General features: G+C 41.7%; 1 protein-coding gene across 1 annotated transcript; it reads right to left on the bottom strand.

The window, feature by feature from the left end:
• Positions 1-586: 586 nt before the first annotated feature.
• On the bottom strand, positions 587-19410 carry dennd3a (DENN/MADD domain containing 3a). Its single transcript, XM_070921624.1, has 30 exons — positions 19341-19410; positions 16057-16147; positions 15314-15469; positions 15053-15188; positions 14818-14933; positions 14595-14725; positions 14360-14471; positions 14117-14236; positions 13749-13847; positions 13494-13613; positions 12773-12888; positions 12263-12418; positions 11994-12090; positions 11791-11894; positions 10953-11158; positions 10709-10868; positions 10356-10512; positions 9938-10160; positions 8390-8469; positions 7838-8017; positions 7517-7687; positions 6709-6838; positions 6226-6333; positions 4534-4631; positions 2061-2215; positions 1790-1856; positions 1390-1462; positions 1174-1292; positions 914-1051; positions 587-799 (listed from the first exon to the last, which is right to left on the bottom strand). The coding sequence occupies exons 2-30, from the start codon at positions 16135-16137 to the stop codon at positions 605-607; spliced, it is 3804 nt and encodes a 1267-aa protein (XP_070777725.1). The 5' UTR covers positions 16138-16147; positions 19341-19410; the 3' UTR covers positions 587-604.
• Between the last annotated feature and the right edge of the window lie 56 nt (positions 19411-19466).

Raw genomic sequence — 19466 nt, 5'->3', positions numbered from 1 at the left:
AACTTTGGATCATCTTTCATTATATTTCCTGTCACTGTACATTGTCCATTAAAGCATAATTTCCATCAAAATAATCTTTTCTCACAGTGATTGTGAAATTTCCAATCTGAGGAGTTGTGTTTTCAGGGTAGTTTAACTCCTTGGAGCTGCAGAAGCTCACGTCAGAAACACAGTTGGAGGCGAGGCTGGGTCACACAATGTTCCCACATAATACTAGTGTGTTCAAACTTATAAATATATATAAACAGGGTACAGCATTACATAAGGGATGGTACTATCACTTTCCTTTTTTCAGTCTTCATTTGTCCTTCATATTCCCGAAAAAATATTGTGTCAGTACTGTTAGTATTTAAGATCACCACTTCATAGCAGGCGGGAGAAGCTGCTCAGTTGGTGACACTTTATGTAAACTTGTTGCTCGTGATTCCTTCATATCTCAAGTCGAGGTTGTGATTTCCCCTCCCTTTCCAAACACAGATCTTCACTCCTTTTCCCACAGATTCTCAAACTGGCGTCCTTTGTGAGTAAGTTTTAAAAGAGCGGCGGCAATAAGAACTTAGCCCTTAAACTTTAAAATGTGTCCATTTCCAGAGGGTCGACCGCTCTACTCCACCTTCCAGATGGCGATCTTTCCGTCATGTTTGCCGGCTCCACTGAGGATGTACCGATCCTCAGCGGAGCAGAGCGCCGTCACCTTGTCGTTGTGGCCGTGAAGCTCCTTCAGGACCTGGTAGCGCTCTGTGTCCAGGATGTAAATCTTCCCTTTGGTAGAACTGCGGCCAACACCGCCAACCCACACCTGGCAGAGAAAGATTTAAAAAATAAAATACATAATGGGCTTTTATTTCATGTCAGTGTCAGGATTATATTTGTAGGTGTTTTATGCGTGTGCGCAATAGTACTATATATTGACCTGGTTTTTAACTTTGATCATGCAGTAACATCCGGTGCAGTCCTGTAGAGCCACGCGGTGGAACGGTTTTGTAGTGTCTTTAATGTGCCAAATACACACTTCTCCTGAGTCCACACAAACGCTCCACAGCTCCTCCCTCTGACACAAACACATCGAGGAAGAAGGGTCACACTCAAATACGATGCACAACAAAACACACCAAGATACCAGAGAGATAAACTGTGTGTGTGTGTGTGTGTGTGTGTGTGTGTGTGTGTTACCTCAGGTAACAGCAGTACAGAGCTGAATGTAGCTGTGGATCCTTTTTGTTGCTCTGGCAGATTCAGACGATGTTTCACTGAGCCGGTCCTCCACACCTCCATTATACTGTCCCTGGAGCCTGGAGAGAAAGACAGACAGAGGAATAGATTATTCAATTTCCATCATCAACTCCTAAGTTTCCTGTTTCAGTGCTCCAGCGAGAGTGTGAAACTTACAGCACCACAGCGTCCCATTACAGGTGGAGACGGACTGCAGACGGTCGCAGGAGAGGCGAAAGTGTCTCTTCACCTGAGAGGTTTGACACAAAATTCACAATTATGAGAAATTGATCTGCAAATATTGGTTTGAAACAGGAAAATAACTGGAAGAAGGAGGGAGGAGGAGTGACCAGGAGAGTCAGTAGGAGCTGCTCTGGCTGGCATGTTCGTCTGACAAACCAAACCAAATCAGTTCTAAACCTATGAACTATCAATTCAAGATTATTTTATGGCATTTGACCTTTTATGACAGTATTGTGTTTTATTTAGTGCTTGACGTCTGTGAAACAGAGAACCATAGTATAAAGACACAGTTTACTCTGCCCCCAGTCTAACAAAGTGTTGGTTTGAAACCGACCTGTAGCGTCGAGACGTCCCACACCATGACGCTTCCCTCTGCGCTGCAGGAGTACGCCACCTTCTGGCTGAAAAACAAAGTGCACTAGTAAGATGTCACTCACTTACATGCCATTGATTTACACACACACACACCTGTTGCAGGGACCAAAGCTGACACTTGCTTCAGCTCAGTTATATAACACACTTATACAATTCAAAACTGCATTTAAATCATGAACACCGTCAATATAAGTCGCTTTTAATGGGATCAAAATGAGCTTGTGTGTTACCTGTATTTGTCTGTGTCAAGTGCCAGTCCGGTGACCTCCGCCCTGTGTTCAGTCAGCTGTCTGTTACAGACCATGGCCACCATGCTGATGATGTAGATAACTGAGTCCTCAGAGCCCATCCAGACCTGGTCCTTATCAACTCCCAGCATACAGTTCTGCAAATAGAGAGACAGAAAGACACCTTACTGACCAGGATCACACAGCTACAGAGAACAGAACAATCAGGTGTCTACAGATATGAGAAAATTATAGAGTTTAAGACATATATAATTCAGAAATATTAGGGGCCAGAGAGGCTGTTGATTGAGTAGCAGGTATAATAAATCTAATCGCTACTTATTTGCACAGGGCTTCCTACAGTTGGATTTCTCTTTGCAGGTAAATAAAAACAGTTAGTCCAATAATTAATTTGACAGAAAATTAATTGGTAACTTTTTTGATCATCAACTAATCGCTTAAGTAATTTTTCCAACAGAAAAAATGCCAAACATTTGCTGGTTCTTGCTTCTAAATTGTGAGGATTTGCTGATTTGCTGTCTCTTGTGATTGATTACTCTGAGGTTCTGGACTGCTGGTCGGCCTTTTGAATCCTTCAGACATTTGAAGACATCGCCTTGCATGTCAATGAGCTTGCCTTTCCTTAAGGTTTCTGACATGTAAACAACCACCGTCAGATTAGTCGCGGCCCTTAAAGAAAGTTGGGTTTATCTACAGTAGGTCTGTTCCTAACAACTAAGTGTAGCAAGTATGTATAAAAGTAAGTAGATTAGGGTATGCATAATGATAAGCATTATTTTGAGCTTAGGTTAAACAGAAGAGTTTGTGCAATTTATTGTGCATTACCTAAATTTTCCACTAGGTGGTAACATTGTCTTATAAATTATAGTACTTGGCTACAAAACACACTGTACTGTCAACACCATTACATCTCATATCATAGCCTGACATACAAACTTAACCAACATAAAACTATGTAGGAAAAAGTGTGTGTTTGGTTGCAGTTGCTGAAAATAAAGCTGCTCAGTCAAAAAAAGTTTTTCACTATTATTTTGTTATCAGTTCCTATTTTAATCATCTGTCATGCTTCAAGTAACTACGGTAAAAGTAAGAGCAGGTCCAGATGTTTAATACATGACTTGGTGCAAGCGTAACGGTGTGCAAATATTATGGTTGAGTGTCGTGAAAACACACTGTGCATCTCTCTCACACACACACACTAGTTAACAATGTGTTAACATATTTCATGTGACTGTGACCGGCATGCTTGGAGCAGAGGTCAGTGATTAGCACAGTGCCTTAAAACTTTACACTCATCCTTAACCTCATTTACCATGAACATTCTCCTAAGAGCTTTAAGGCACTCCTGCCGACTTTCACTTTGTTTATATTTTGCTATGAGAGTCGATGTTGTTTGCACAGACAACGTTTTGGTATTTGAGGGGGATGAAAACTATTCAAAACACACTGTACACTCCCCAAAACATGTGGTTACAAGTCTTAAGATAATACTGACACTGTTTGAAGTGAAGCAACAGGATAAAAAAATAAACCTGAGGAAAACTGTTTTATCTGTGTCTGATGTCAGTGGCATGTGTGTGCTGTTTATCTGCTAATTCTGTCCAATGATGTGAACAAGTAAAAAATGTAGTGATGGAAGAACTACCAAAACATCCTGTTCACAACAACATTATGAATTGGAACAGCATTAACTAGCATTATTCTTTTCAATATCTTACTGTGAGCAACAGAAATCAAAAGAGCTAAGACTCTTGGTGGAGAGAGTGTAGATCAGCTTTGGTGGCCCATACATATATTTATGCCTGTGTTTTAAGCCTGTCTTTGTCTATGTGTTTTGGAGATTATGCCTAAATGTTTTCATAAAATCATTATCTTCTGAAACCAAATGCTGGCTTCAGGAACCAAGCTGTGAACACAACACTGATAACCTTTTAACCTTAATCACCTTTTAAGTTGATATAGCTAACATGTTAGCAAACAGTTGCCTATTTTCACATCCAGGAGATACGAAGCAACATTCATCTGAAGTCGTGTTTCTGGCAGCCTGATGAATGTAAGTCCAACATTCACTCTCCTTTCAGCTCTGTTTTAGTCTCCATCACCTCCTGAGGGAAATATCTTTAGCTGCTAAATGTTCCACTATGTTCACCAGCTAGTTGCTAAATTCAAAATATTGTACAAATAAAAAGTTTAAAATGTGCAAAGTTATGATTCAAATACAAAGTAGGAACATCTATTCAAAGAATATGTAATCAGACTATAGAATCTGACAAATCATTCAATGCTAACTTTTAGTACTTGACAGTTTTCAATAATCTGTGTAATGCACACAGACTCCATATCCGCCGTCTTCTGCATCTTTCTGTGTGTCCTGCATCTGTATGTTTTTGAGCATTTGTGTTTTGCCGTGCAGTTGAACTGGTGTGTTAGTGTGTGCAGTGTGTGTATTCTTTACCAGTCTTGCATTCCCAACATGACAAGTGTGTGTGAGGGACCAGCTGGAGGCATCAAACACCATCACCTTCCCCCCGCTCACAGACACCCATAACTGACCTGAAACACACACACACGCAGTATTCATCAGTCATTTCTCAATACCTTATCGCACAAACTTGTGAGCTGCAGCTGCCAGTGTTTACGCTTTCAGGAAGCCAAGAAATGTGAATATCAACCAGCAGTTTGAATGGAAACACTTCATGTCCAAAACAGTTTTTCTGCTGCCTGACTCCACCCGGGCTTCACCTAACGGTCAGTTTCCTTTAACGTATTCAGTGCTATTTAAAGCTGGCATAAAAAAAAAAAAGAAAGTGACATCCTGTATTTCATAGGAGGAGACACATAGAGAGGGACAGTGGGACATAGAGAGGAGGGAGAGAGCTGGGTGGAGAACTGGATGTAAAAAGTGAGAGAAATAGAGGGAGAAGGGAGTGGAGTGGAGAGGAGAGAGAGGGGGGGGGGGTGGTAGGAGTGAACTGGCCATATGCCAGGAATTCAATTCAGTGACCTATATTCAAACCAGAGAGGCAGAGAGAGGCAGAGAGGGAGGATCTGAATAGACAGATTTGTTCTTTTCACCAACAGAAATCCCAAAGAGCTGACTGCTATGGAAGAACTGAACAGAGTCTGTATATGTGGGCATCACTGAGTATGAGTGTGCAAGAATGTGTCAGTGCTAGGGGTCAGTCTGCCACCAGCCGGGCATCTAAGTGGCCCCAGATGGTCGGTCCACTGAAGGCCACGGCTTTGTAGTTCTTTTTATGTTGTTCCCTCTCAGTCTTCCTGCCATGTAATGCTCCAGTCTGTCTGCGCCCCCGTAATAAAATCCCAGGAGTGTTTATAAAGGCTGAACAACAGTAAGCAACTCTTGTGTTTTTAAGGTCAAGTGTGATGACTGGGATTTTTTGATGGGTGGCACATAAAGTTTTGGGCTACCACAAGCAGTTCCAGTCTCTGGAGCTCTACTGGAGGGATAAACACCATGACATCAAAAGATGCTCCCCTAGTTGATGTTTTTATGATGTGGAGGAAAGCGCTGTTTAACACATTATCTTTCCAAGATTTTGTGTTTGTCACCACAGAAGAAGAGCAAGCTGGCTCCACGTGCTTTGAGCATTTTATTTTATGAAGCTTTTTTCCCCCCACATTAAATAAACTTAGTTTGAACTCTGTGTACCTGCATTATTTTAGATATCATATACCCACTGCTCAGTGCAAAGTTCATGATTTCACAGCTCCCATTGGAAAAGCTAAATTGTATATTTATGATAATAAATATGGAGAGGCTTCCCTCCCTATACATTTCTAAATTCAATTTCTGGCTGACTTCCTCTTGTAGTTTTCCTGTAAAGGAGACCTGAGGAGGAAGTGTTGTTGAGAAACTTTATGTGCCGCTTTATGACAGTCTGTCTTTTTATGTTTGAGTGAAACGTAGTGAGTGAGTCAAAGAGACGGAATGACAAGGAAAAGGTCACGTGTGTGTATTCGTCAGTGGCCATGTGTCGGTGTCACAGTTAAAACTGCTCTGAGAGACAGAGAGAAATCTGACACTTGTCATCTCAGTGATTATATGAAGGGATTGCTCAGTTACAGGACTCACTCAGGGGCAGTGTGTGTGTGTGTGTGTGTGTGTGTGTGCGTGTGCTTGTACCTGGTGTGTACAGAAGTACATCTATAGCCTGAGGTGCAGCGAGTTCCAGCGAGGGGTTAATTTTGTGCTTCAGTGTTTCTGCGGTCGTCTTGGGAACCATCATCGGCACTAGAGACACATAAACCAGTGATAAAGAGTGGTAACTAACCTTCCACAGGTGGTGAACACACAAACATGCACTGAAAAATCCCAAACTGAAATGATGAGTCATTATGTGCGAAGGAACACAAAGCCTCCAAATGATCTCAGACCAATCTTAACTGTCTTTCGTATGCAAATTTAAACCAAAACCAATTCATTAACCTCCACAGCCTACATGAATCGTGTTTTTTTGAGTATCAGAGAGGCAATCAAATCAAACTGAATTTATAATGCCTTCCATGTTGACATAATGGGGGGGCTTCATAGAGATGATGGTAAAAGTGAAGCAAACAGTAATACATTATATACACAATAATTATTATCATCACAATCTTCCCCTACCTTCCATCTTGATGCGGTCAAAGTGACCCAACTTCGAAGCAGCGTAGATGGCCTTACTGCTCTGAAGGCTGCCCACAACTGCGTCCATTAACAAGGCATTGGTCAGAGCCTGCTGCATGTACTGGGGGTCCTGCAGACAAAGATCCAGTTACACATTACATTTAAACTTGACATGTAGCACCTTACCTTAACAGAAGTATTTCACAAAAAGGAGAAAAAAGAAAATTTCTAGATGCATAGAGAAGAGGCCTCTGTGACTGAAAGTTAAAAAACATAAACACATTTTGTTTTTTGCAGGGACTATTTGTTAGTTGTTGTTTTCTTTCCAGCTCATCAGACGAGCTGGATGTAAATGTACAGTCATAACATACTGGAGTACAGGAAATAAAAAAAAAAGAGAGAAATGAGAGTAGCAAGAGACATTACAGAAATTACAGTTACATCATCTGGTTTCACAAAGGAAACCCTCTGTCTTTGTTCAAGTGTTCGTATTTATGTTCATGTACGCCTCATGGAATTTCAACCACACCTACAAAGGTCACTGAAGTTCACAATGACAGGCATGAGCGTGTGCACGCGCGCACACACACACACACACACACACACACACACACACACACACACACACACACACACACACACACACACACACACACACACACACGAAAACTCACCAAATTATCTCTCTCATGCATTTATTCCTCGTATTTCTGATTCTCTCTTTCGTCCCATGTATACCCTCATACTGGCAACACGCACACACAGACACACACACACACTCACATAAACCCTTCAGTTATAGCTTTACCTTGTGTTGGTCAGCCATGTTGCGTCCGGCCCACATCTCTTTGACCATCAGGTTCCACAGCTCAGTTTCCGTTTTCAAATTGGCCTCGAACGTCTCCTTCCTGCGTCGTATACGCAGCTTCAGGCTGGGGATCCGCAGGAGCAGGAAAGGAGCCGACGACACTTTCACCTCCTAAAGGGAAAGAAATGAAGATCACTCTGCAGGATCAACATACCTAGATTCAAGCTTCTAGTCCTGACTGAAAGCACTTTCTTTAACTCATCTCCTCACTACTTTTCTTCTGCTCACTTTAATTTCAGCTCAAAATGTCTTTTGTCTCACCTCTAAGTCTCTGTACTGTGCCACCTCCACGTATCCCGGTCGTCCGTCGGTCAGCAGGAAGAGCCGTCGCTGGGTCATGGCGATCTTCCCCACACCACGGCTCGTCTTGACAGAGGAGGACAGCTTGAAGACACACTCGCTGGGTTCAATGTGCTCCAAGACAGACGCTGGCAAGCACACCTGAAAATTACAAAAAAAAAAGGAGTCAGCTGATTTCACTGACTTGTCACCTGGTCATCAAATACGGGACTTTATTGGCCTTGACATTAAAGGATGTTAAAAATAACACATTTACAAGAACAGGTTTAGAATATTGTCCAAGTGCTCATTAACCAAATTCAGCTCAGTTACCACAGGTCTCCCCAGAATTTCTGGGTTTCAGGGTGATGACAACTCTGAACTCTAAAACTGTTCATTATTACAGTAATGCAATTTGTGTAATATTTGCTAAAATTGCACAGGAATGAATATAACTTCAATGGGTGTGTTCAGTGCTGTATATTCCAGATGTGGATCTTTGTTGTAGAAGTTGTATGTTACAAGCATACAGACCTCCTGTGCCTCGGCCTCAGTCTCCTTCCAGATAGTGTAAAAGACTCTAAACAACTCTGGACCAACCTGCTTCTGATGACCTGCAACAAATAAACACACACGTTCAAAATGAGGATAATTTGCAGCCATCCTGATGACTTGTAACACACTTGTGTTTAAAAACTATATTTTGATTTTACCAAGCAGTGACTGACTGAGCAATCTTTATAGAAATACCCAGCTTCACACTCTCTCTCACACATACAAACATCTGGTAGCCGACTGGGCCAACTCTTCTCATTCCAAGCAGTCTATTCTGCCAGCATGCCTGCAGTTGGGAGTTGTCGTCCTCAGTGTATTACAACAATGACTACATACAGTACAGAGTCTGTGCACTCCCCCACACCCAAACAACAACCCATACAGGCACAGCACTCTGTTAATGGCCACTGAGCAATAATAAAGTCACAATTTAAAAGCATGTTGTATTTTTACTTTGTGGATAACAGCATATATTTAATATATTCTATCTCATTGTGTAATAGGTGTACATAAAACATCCAAGAAATAAAGAATGATCAGCCACCATGTCACAGATCAACCTCTAGTTCAACAGGTAATAAGTCAAATTACAGAAGCAAGAGTTTCATTATGACTTTGAATAACCACAGTAGGACAATGACCCCATATTATCCAAAATCTCTGTAAACCTGTCTTACTCAATATATTCCACTACAATGAGTTACTAAAGTGAAAGTGTTTAGTACTTGAAGTCAAGTACTAAACCAGGCGTCCACCACTCAGAAGAGGAAAGGAAACAGGATGTAAATGCCTTCTTCCAATAATATAATGTGGAGAGCAAGATACACTCTCACACCAGCCTTTCTTCCTGAAGAAAGATTTCCAGTACGCAATTTTGGCTCAAACCTGAGCTTTCGAAAAAGCACCATAGCTCCCCGTCTCCCAACTCCCTCCCTTCTGTATCTCTTATCTTGAATCAAAAACAAATATCCCTCATTACTCCATAGCTCTTATGACTCAAATATCTTTTCCTCGCTCAACATGAGATCTCAGGAATGAACACTGGCTGGAACAACTGGCTTTAGTATTCAATTCTGCTCAGTGCGAGAGCATCCTCTAACATGTAAATTAATTTAATGCCAGTGGTGAAAGAATGGTTACTTAAGGGAGGCAAGGTATGTAGCTATTTTCATCATGATATATAACTTTTAAATTTGCCATTAGCCAAAAGCTAAAGGCCAGTAAATGACCACTGGAGCCCTGGTTACACCTACAACACCAAACAGCCGTGCATGACAAACTCTCCTTCTTCAAGAAGGGGTGAGGTAATGATTAACCAGAGGAATAAATGTTTGCCTGGAAAAGGGAAGGAGGAGGGATATAGCGGAATATTTGTGTGCATGAGTGCATGTGTGAAAGTCCAATGCCTTGGAGTTCTACAGGGCAGCCTGTTTGATAAAAAATTGGGAAAAAGGCCTGCGCTGTATGGATTTTACTGCATAAACACACTTGTACATGTATGTATATACAGTATACTGCGCTACTCACCTACAGTTAGAGCATCAAAGAGTCTATGTATGGTTCCTTGGTCTTTTACAATGCCAGACTCCTGGATACATTTCACAAACTCCTCCAGCTGCATGTATTTTTTCGGCAGCTGGAAGCGCTTCACAGCACCTTCCTCGTGCCCGTTGCCGTGGCGCGCGCGTTCCCGCTCCTGGTCTCTCTTGACCCGACTGATGAGCCGTTTCAGTTCTTGCCGTCTGTCCGCCTGTAGAGACATTTATGCAATTATTATAATTTCAATGATGATATTTAATGTGCTACACACCTCGTCAAAAATGTGGCTACTTAAACTCAACATGACCTATACATATCTGCTGCACTTGATGCAATTAACTGAAGTTAATCCAGATAACAGCATTTACAACTCTATGACACAGTACAACATTCATGATGGACTGACCTGTAATCGTTCAGCTTCTGGCAGAGAGTCAACCAGTGACTTAACCATCTGAGAAGGGAAGATATCTGAGTCAGTCTTATAAAGACTCTGGAAGTCCTCCAGTGCATCCAGACGCCTGTTGGACACAGTGTTCACCAAACCACGCAGGTAGTGGTACCTAGAGAGAGACAGATGGGTTGGGTCATTTAGCAGGTTTACTTGAGATGTACATAATCTGTCTTTAAAGATCAAAGACCATTCAGATAATAAATATTTGAAATGTGTCTTTCAACTTGACAATAAAATGATCAAATCAGCTTCCTTGTACAGGAACATTTTCTCCACTCTCTATCAGTTTAATCTCCTCACAGTACCTGGCCAGCAGAGCAGACTCGTCAGATGGTGTCGCATTAATAGCCTTCCCCAGGGAACCAACCATGTCAGAATAATAGTTCTGGACGTAGTGATAGGCCAACGGAGGGGGGAACTCTGGGAGGCGAAAAACCTTCACCACTTTCTGAGGAAACTTCAACCCTGGAAGGTGAAAAAGGAAATTAGAAACAGTTCGACTCTTAATTGATTTTCTTACATCGTGCATTAATCCATTCCAGTACTGACCAACATCCGGCGTCATCTTCCTGAGAGAGGCTGGCCTGTTGGAGCTGATGGCCATCACAGTGTCATTGGCAGGTTGCTCCAGGTTAGGCAGGCTGGCTCCCAGCCTCTTGCTCAGTCTGTCATTAGGGCTGGTGTAGCTGCAGTAGCCAGTCTTGGACAGGTCAGACATGGGAGGACGCCGAGGAGACTCTGTCATTGCTCGATTCCTGTAGACAGACAAGGAGGAGATAGATGTTAAGGTTGTGCTGACAAGGGGGAGAAATCAGTTACAGTCATTTTAAGCAGGTTTAATTATGATTTTTATTATACGTTTCATTTATGGGGGCATGCTGTGCAATAAACCCAGATGACTCATTTTTTTACAATATTTACACATTGAAAGCTGTGGGGCAAATACATGTAAAGGAAACACTGATTCACAGTTAATTGCTGCCTTTGCTGGAATGATAGCAAAAGTGAAGAAACCTTCAGGTGATAAATACAATCATTTAGTGAATAATTGGAATGGGTTAAGGGCCAGGGTATGCTAGAAAGTCGTTTGTACTATGTGTTGTCCGAGCATGTCATAAATATGACATAAAAAGTGTCTCTTTTGCCACAGACATCTTGTTCTCAATGAGATGCTCTGATTAATTTAATATTATATGTACTGAGACTAACACAGCGGACACCTACCTGTTCTAGAGGCCACCTCAGCTCTCAGACACCTCTGCTGAAATGTTTACCTGACTGTGTGTCTCATGTGAGGTGAGAATTCTCACTTAGCTTGCACTTTTATCCCCTCAGTGTTGCCTGGTTAGCTCTGTCCCTCAGTTATGACATCACAGCAGCATCATACCTGTGTGCATGGTTACGAGTGTTCTGCTCCATGCGGCTGAAGGTGTCCCGTTTCCTGTTCAGCCTGTCTCGCAGGAACGAGTGGAAGATATGAGTTTCTAATACCTGGGGACGACGACAACAAAGAGAAACATGCAGCACAGATTGTCAGAGTTTGTGTGTGTGCTGGTGTGCATGTCTGTGTATGTGAACGTGTGAGTGTACCTTCTTGTAAAAGGACTGGTCTGCCGGCTCCCTGGTCCTCAGGAACTCCTCACTGTTAAAAACTCTGTGTTCATGGTTTAGAAAGTCCTGGACGTCTCTGACAAAGTGATGAAGGTGGACAGAAACAGAGAGAAATGGTTTCATTCTGACTCAAATTAGTCTCATATATATTAATGTGTTGAGAACTTATACCTACTGACCACTTTCTTTCCTAGAATCACAACTATTTGCAAAAAAGCTTTGTGTGCAGGACACGCACAGAGCATTACCTGAAGATGTTGACCACTAGTTCCAGAGTGATATTTTGTATCTGTGTGTTGAGGCGTGTCTGCCAGTCTCTGCGTTGGCTTCGCAGGGCATTGGCATCGGTGACCGCTCCAAGGTGACACAGCTCCAAGTCATAGTGAAGCTGGAGACACTCTGCCCTAGACGCACAGACACCAAGAACGTACAGTCCAGAATGGCCTTACTCACGTCATTTAAACTGTGTTCCCTTTGTAATTTGATTTAGCAGGTATTTAGGGGGTTGAATTAATTTTAGTTAATTTGATACAAACTGAGGCTCTACAGCCGGTTCCAGTGCCAAAATTATTCCTATCAAACACCAATTCTGCACTGTAGTGTAGTGGCACACATAAACATAGTGTTTCTGGCCACGAGCGTGTCTAATAGTTGTATTTTATAGTATCACTCAACTAAAACAAACAAAACATCACCAGAATTACAGCCAGCAGTTTACTTTTACAGTGTGTGTGTGTGTGTGTGTGTGTGTGTGTTACCTTGATGTAAAGCTCTCAGCTGCAGCCCGAGGGATAGCTGGTAGGTCAATGGTTTCAGACCATGATGACTGAATAATGCCATCATCAATATTCACCAGGATTAATTCCTCTGTCTCCTATACACATAAAAACACACACACACACACACGTATTATAGGTACAATGGGTACAATTCATTACAACACAGTCCCTGCTCTGTCAGACTAACAGACAGCTACTGTTAAATATGTGAACTAAGCTTCTATAACACACTGAATAAAGATGAATGCAGTGGAGAATAAACAGTTACTGTATGTGAGCTCAATCAAGACAATCACAAAAAAGACTGGTCATTTGAGTTACACATTAGCAATTTTAACAATACTTGTGATAAATCTGGTGTTAACTATATGGGAGAGAGCCTGGCACTCTCTGGGAAATGGCCAACACATTATAGAGCAGTATTTGATTATCTAGTAATTCCACTGGTTCTGATTAATGTATAAAACAATCATTTCCATCCAATAAACAACACAAGATTAAATAATAATCATAATATGTCCTCCCTAGTATAAGGAGTTTGGATATTAACTTGATATCAACTTAAGCCAAAATCCCATCTGAGTTTTCTTGCCTAAGATGATGGCAGCACCATCTTAGGCAAGAAAGCCAAGACTGTAATCCTGATACTGTTGATAAGACGTCTGCAGCTTGAACAGAGACAGTGAATGGTTGTACTCACTGCAGCAACCTCTTCAAAATGACTGATGTGACAGCCCATCATGAAGGCTGTGGGAGCCATGAGAAAGTCCAGCATTCCTCTGGCCAAGACAGGAACATAGGGCTGCTGCCAGGACAGAGGCTGAAAGAGATGTCAGAAGAACAAAAGACAGATGAAAAGATGGATAAGGGAAGGCTGTAGGAAGTTTCAGGACATTTCTTCAAGGTAAAATAAAACGACTGCAATTGTGAGACACAATGTTCTTCCTCCACTGACCTGGATGTACAACTGCAAACTCTCTGCCACCAGAGTGAGTCTGGCCCAGTCAGCAGAGAAGAAAACCAGCCTCTGCTCTTGAAGGAGGCAGGACAGCACCTAGAGAGAGGAGGACCTCATAGGGTTAAATGCACAGGAGATTTTTTTTTTCTTCTTGTTTTTAACAATTAAGATGTATTAGTGTAGCAAAGGTACCTAACCAGGAAGGGCCAGCCTATATCTCCCTTCACCTCTTGTTTCCCCACAAAATCACCCATAAACACAGTAAATGCAGCTTTGTATGAGTAAATAAATATATTTTACATCACTTTATGACTTCTTCTTGTGTTTTTATGCCATTCAATACCAGCCTCTGAGGTTAGCATTACCTGGAGCAGTGCTGTGTGCGTAAAACAGAGGAAAGGTAGATGCAGGTCGATGTCGATAATAGGGCTGTCCTGGTCCTCCCTTGATGGAAGAACCACTTGGATGGGACGGAGGCTGAAGGACTAACACACAGAAACACGCACACACATATTACTGTAAAGATCTATCAATTGATATTGAAATTGGTCACACAAATACAGATAGCGAGAGAGGTGGCTTGGCAGAGGGAGAAAGGGTTTTCTGACCACATGTAGCTGTCCAGGAGGTGGTAAAGGGACCAGGGACAGCTTGGCTGAAAATTCCTTTATTGTCTCCTCAAAGTCAGCCTGTCTTGCAGGCCGCAACTGGACCAGGAGACTGAGAAAGTGGAATTGGGGGTGGAAGACAGATTGGGATATACAGAGAAAGGGTTTAGCTTGTCACCAAATCACCTTAACCAGGGTTACCCATCAACTCTATGTATTTAATAGAAACTATTACCATGACAAGCAGTCTCTCAGAGCATTGTAATAGGGGAACTTGGAGATGACGCACACAGCAAAGGGTGCACAGAGGCGGGACTTTGATGAATTCCACCGGTGGCCATTCTGGACAGCACCTTCCTGACAGGACTGACAGGGGAGACAGCCAATCAGAAACAACCGTCTGTATTCATTGGATCCACCGTGTTCTTCTGTTTGTGTGAGGGTGTGTGCGTTTGTACCTGTACAGCTCTGTAGTACTGCACAACAACTCCATGGGTTCGGTTCCCAAAAAGGTCAGTGAAAACCAGGAAGTGATAACTGTCTTCTCTCTGCTCATTGGCTAACTGGAGACCACCTAGCCAATGGAAACCAAAATATGCAGAGTTGAGGTGCATGGTGCGTTCATGTCATATGGGAGTTACATCCACACCAGCATCCAAGTCCTAATGACGTCACAGAGGAGACACACTATACCAGGGAAACAGAGCTGTGGCAAGGCGATGAGGTCCAGATCCTTTGGAACACTGATGTCCTCTGTTGTTGTGGACACTTCAGTATGATTGGTTGTTTCTCCATTAGGCAACACATCTGCAGCACGATCTCGCCTCTTCTGCAAACAGAAGAAAAACAACAAATACGGATTTTATTTCTGAATGTGATGAACAAATATGCCTGCTAAATGTGACCTGAAATGCCCAGTACTTTGCCCAAAAACTGTCTAGAATATTTGTTTACCTTCTTGATGAAACTCCTCCTCCTCTGGACACGGCTGAAAGCTGGGCCAATTGACTGACTGGAGTTGGTCTCCTTGGAAACAAAGGGCGGGGCATGGACCTGCAGTACCTCAGCTTCCAGCAGGGGGAGTTCATTTAACTTACCCTGCTGATGAAGCTATGACACGGTTTGGCAATATTTAGTGTTATAGGTTTGGGAACCTAGAAGTCATAATTCAAACATTTAATGCATCTGACCAATCAGATCTAGGCTGGGACTACCTGTCGAAGACCACAAATGTATGTTTTTAGAGTTTACACAACTCTACTTGAACTTAATCATGTATTTAAATAACTTTTATTAACTGTATACCGTTATTACCTTTATCAAAGAATTTGTGTTACCATGTACCGCTGTCATAAACAGGCCCCTGCTGTTCATAGGCCATTCAAGGTCCATTCAATAGTAATCTGATAGCAGTGGTCTGCACTATTGTGAACTCTTGGTAGATATCATAATCCTGAAGTGTTAACTGAAATACAGCAGCGCTAAAGTATGGAGGAGTGATTCAGTGATTCAGATAGCTCAGAAATGTGTAAAAAGTCACTAAAGTACCGATAATCCCTAAGAGGAGTCTATGTTGACACAAGAAGTATGTCAGGTGTAAATACTGCCAATATCTGTTTGGTTGCATATTTTGTCTGACTTTTTTATTTGAGAGTGTGCACATGGTTTTGCTTCTGTCTTTGTGTATGTGTACGTACCTGGTATATGTCTCGAAGCTTATCACTGGGGGCTCCAACCACTACACATGCCTCCAGCAGCCCAGACGGGAGCTCTGCCATCACACACACACTGCCAGAATCACACACACACATAAAGTGCATTTAGATGAGATCATTATCATTATAGCTGCAGGCAATACCGCAAATCTAAGAAGTAAATTTGAGTACCTTGTTTATTATTTAATTCACTCGATTATCCAAAAACAGACTGATTTGTTATTTTATCCATCAAGCGTTTCTCAACTGAATTTCCAGATAACATTTCATGATATGTTAATAAAATGACACATACTGTGAGAGAAGATTTGATACATATTGCCTACCCCTGCTATAATTAGAGAGGTAAAATCCGACAATATTGATGACGACAAATGGTTCAAAGATTCCATATTTTGACCATGACTCAAAAGATTCCCAAACCAGATGCTGATCTCATCTGAGTTCAATTTTACCAAATGACAAAACTAGAGCTTGAGCAATATAATTTGTAAAATATGGCAGCATCAGCTAAATGAAAACCAGCAGAATGTCGGGTCTCACTTAAAGCATTACACATAACACACACACACACCCAAGTACACACACAAATCTCTTTTCCCGCAACTTCCTCCAGATGTGTGCAGAGACAGATACACACTTATGTGGGCACACGTAGACACGAAGACATACTGTAAACATCTAACTCTCTCTCTCACACACACACACACACACAGCAGATGTTATGGTTTGGTCACTGGTGCAGTAAACCAGTTGTCATCAGAATCAGACTCAGACATAGGAAAACCAAGTTACCATAACTGTACATCATGTCCTTCTCACTCTTATCACTCGTATTTTTTGCCCCCCTCACTTTTATTAATTCAGGCAGATTTTCTCCCTAAGGTTTTTTTCTAAATGGTGTTCTCTTATTGTACCATAGTCCAGATGAGAGACAAACTCAGCTGATAAAAATGTTGATACACTCATCTGAGTCACTCTCAGTTATTACCGTGTGTTCAAAGCAATGCGCTTAACGAGCAACAGCAAGTAGTGCAATGACTCCTTTGCAGTTTCGCCTTCCCCCTTGATTGTGGTGGAGGTTTCTGGGGTGTATGCAGACTAAAGAAGGAATACCTGCAGACATTGATCAGGGCTGAAAAAAGCCTACTCTCAACTGTGTTTTTCGGGTAAAAAAAATGAAATTTATATTCTTATTTATAGTTAATATTCTCCTAAAAATATGCAAGAATTAAAAAAGTTAAGTTATGCCTGTTGAGCACAGTGCTATATAAAAACTTTGTGCCCACCTATTTTCCATGTACCCCCTGGTAAGTACAGAAGTATCATCAACGTACCAATCAACCTACAAACCCATCAATCTATCTATCTATCTATCTGGGTCAAGATGATCCGAGAATAAACATCTGACTTGCATTAGTTGCAGCTACAGGCGAAACCCAAGGACCTGCACTCTGTTAAATTGCCTTCTTTTTCTCAACCGTTTTCTTTCAAGTCTGTCCACTCTCCTCCTCTCTACGCCTCTCTCATCTCACCTCCCTGCTTTTCCCCTTTTTATCTTCTTTTCAACTCCTCCTCCTTTCATCCCAACTTTGTTCTCTCTTTTTGTCCCCTTCTCTGTTTTGCCATTTTCTCTCCTTTCTTTACCTTCGACACGCTTGCTTTCTTTCTTTCTCTCGGTCTTCAGGCCTTTCCGGCCTCTGACTAACTACCCTGCTGAGTCACGGAAACACACTCACAAAGTTGTTCCCTGAAAACCCCTAATTTTGGAAACTCATGTGCATGTAGGAGTGTGAGCGTGTTTACACTTCTCATAAACTCAACCAATGTCCAGCATCATAGTAGTTTTACAACCACCTGACACAAATGAACTGGCAGGACAGTCTCTTGTACACACACACACTTAATAAAAAGCAGATGTCACGCATAAGACACTGAGACATAAGTTCACATTGTGTGCCTTTCTGAATAAAAGCCAGTACTTGTGCTACATTTCTTCATTCCATATTGTTTACAAAGACTTCACTAGAAAAACAACACTGAGTGGACAGACTACCATCAATATACCTAACAATAATATACTTAAGACTTGAGTGGAGTTCAGCTTTGAGGAGGTAGCCTCCATGCAGACATCCAGGACCTTTAACAAACAAGTTTGTCTTCATAAATTTCAGAGACGAAGCAGCTTTGATGTAGCCGACAACAATTTCACCAAGCTGTTGCTAGTAAGCAGGTATTTTATGGAACTGAAAAGATGTGTGGAAGAAGTCTGCTTCCAAAATGGAAGTGGTTAAGAGAAGTAACACACTTACAGAGTAATGAAAGTCATTTTGGGAATTCGCATATGTGATTTCAGTGCCCCAGGACAGTTCTGCCAGTGTTAATCTTTTCTAAATTTAAAAATCAGATGAAGTTTTGAATTGTCAATTGGCACAGTCCCATGAACAACAAATGGGTCAGTGACTTTAGTGACCCATACTGCTTCTTTGCAATGTCTATTATGTACAAACATTAGCAAACTTGGAATTTTAACTTAAAATATTTACTCTATTTTGCACCTTGGGGCTGCACAGTCATCTGCATTTTCATTGCAAATGGAGCAGCTTCTGATTTTTGTTTTACATCCCAGTGAAATCCCAAACAAAGCAGCGCACGTTCACAAGTGTTTACTGAGCTGTTCTGGGACACAGGAAGGGGATGAACACTTAAAAAGGGGGACACCAGTCAGCATTTACTAGGTTTGGGCTGGTCCGTGAGAAAGCTAGAGCCAAATCATTCATGACCTCAACCAGTGGACAAAATAAAGAAATACAATGGAATGGCTTTTTTTCTTTCCTCAGTGTGTAACACTGTGCACTAAAACCTTGCTTTTGCATTAATGCTGACACAACCTGTAATCTGTTTTTTATTAGTGAAATATTTTCAGGGCGGTGGAAAAGTACAAAAAATGAGCAACATGTGGTTTAATGTGCCAAGACACATCCCTCTGATTCATCAACTAACTATAAAGCCCGAATAAATTGGAGCAGTATACGTGGTGATTTACACCAAATCATGTAACTAGCTTAGCGGTTATATGTATAAAATGTCAGCAAAAAACTAGCTGGCTGTCACCAACATTAACGTTAATAAACAGAACATTTTGTAAATGCAACTGACAACTGGCACATTGCCGTAGAGTTGGCTACTTAAATGACATGAGACCGAGTTGTTAAGACCAGTCGAGCAGGATTCTTGACATAGCGACATTAAAATCAATGACTGACCTTAAATTACTCGATCATTTCCACTGGCCGACGGTTAAGTCACACTGGCGAGAAGTTAGCTAGATCCAGCTCGCTGTCATAAGCCTGTTAAACACTGTAAACGCTACAGTTGTGACTTCAATACAG

This window comes from Enoplosus armatus, chromosome 16 (genome assembly GCF_043641665.1).
Source record: "Enoplosus armatus isolate fEnoArm2 chromosome 16, fEnoArm2.hap1, whole genome shotgun sequence".
Classification (NCBI taxonomy): domain Eukaryota; kingdom Metazoa; phylum Chordata; class Actinopteri; order Centrarchiformes; family Enoplosidae; genus Enoplosus; species Enoplosus armatus.
Note: the sequence above shows the minus strand (reverse complement) of the source record. Positions and strands in the feature narration are given on the sequence as shown.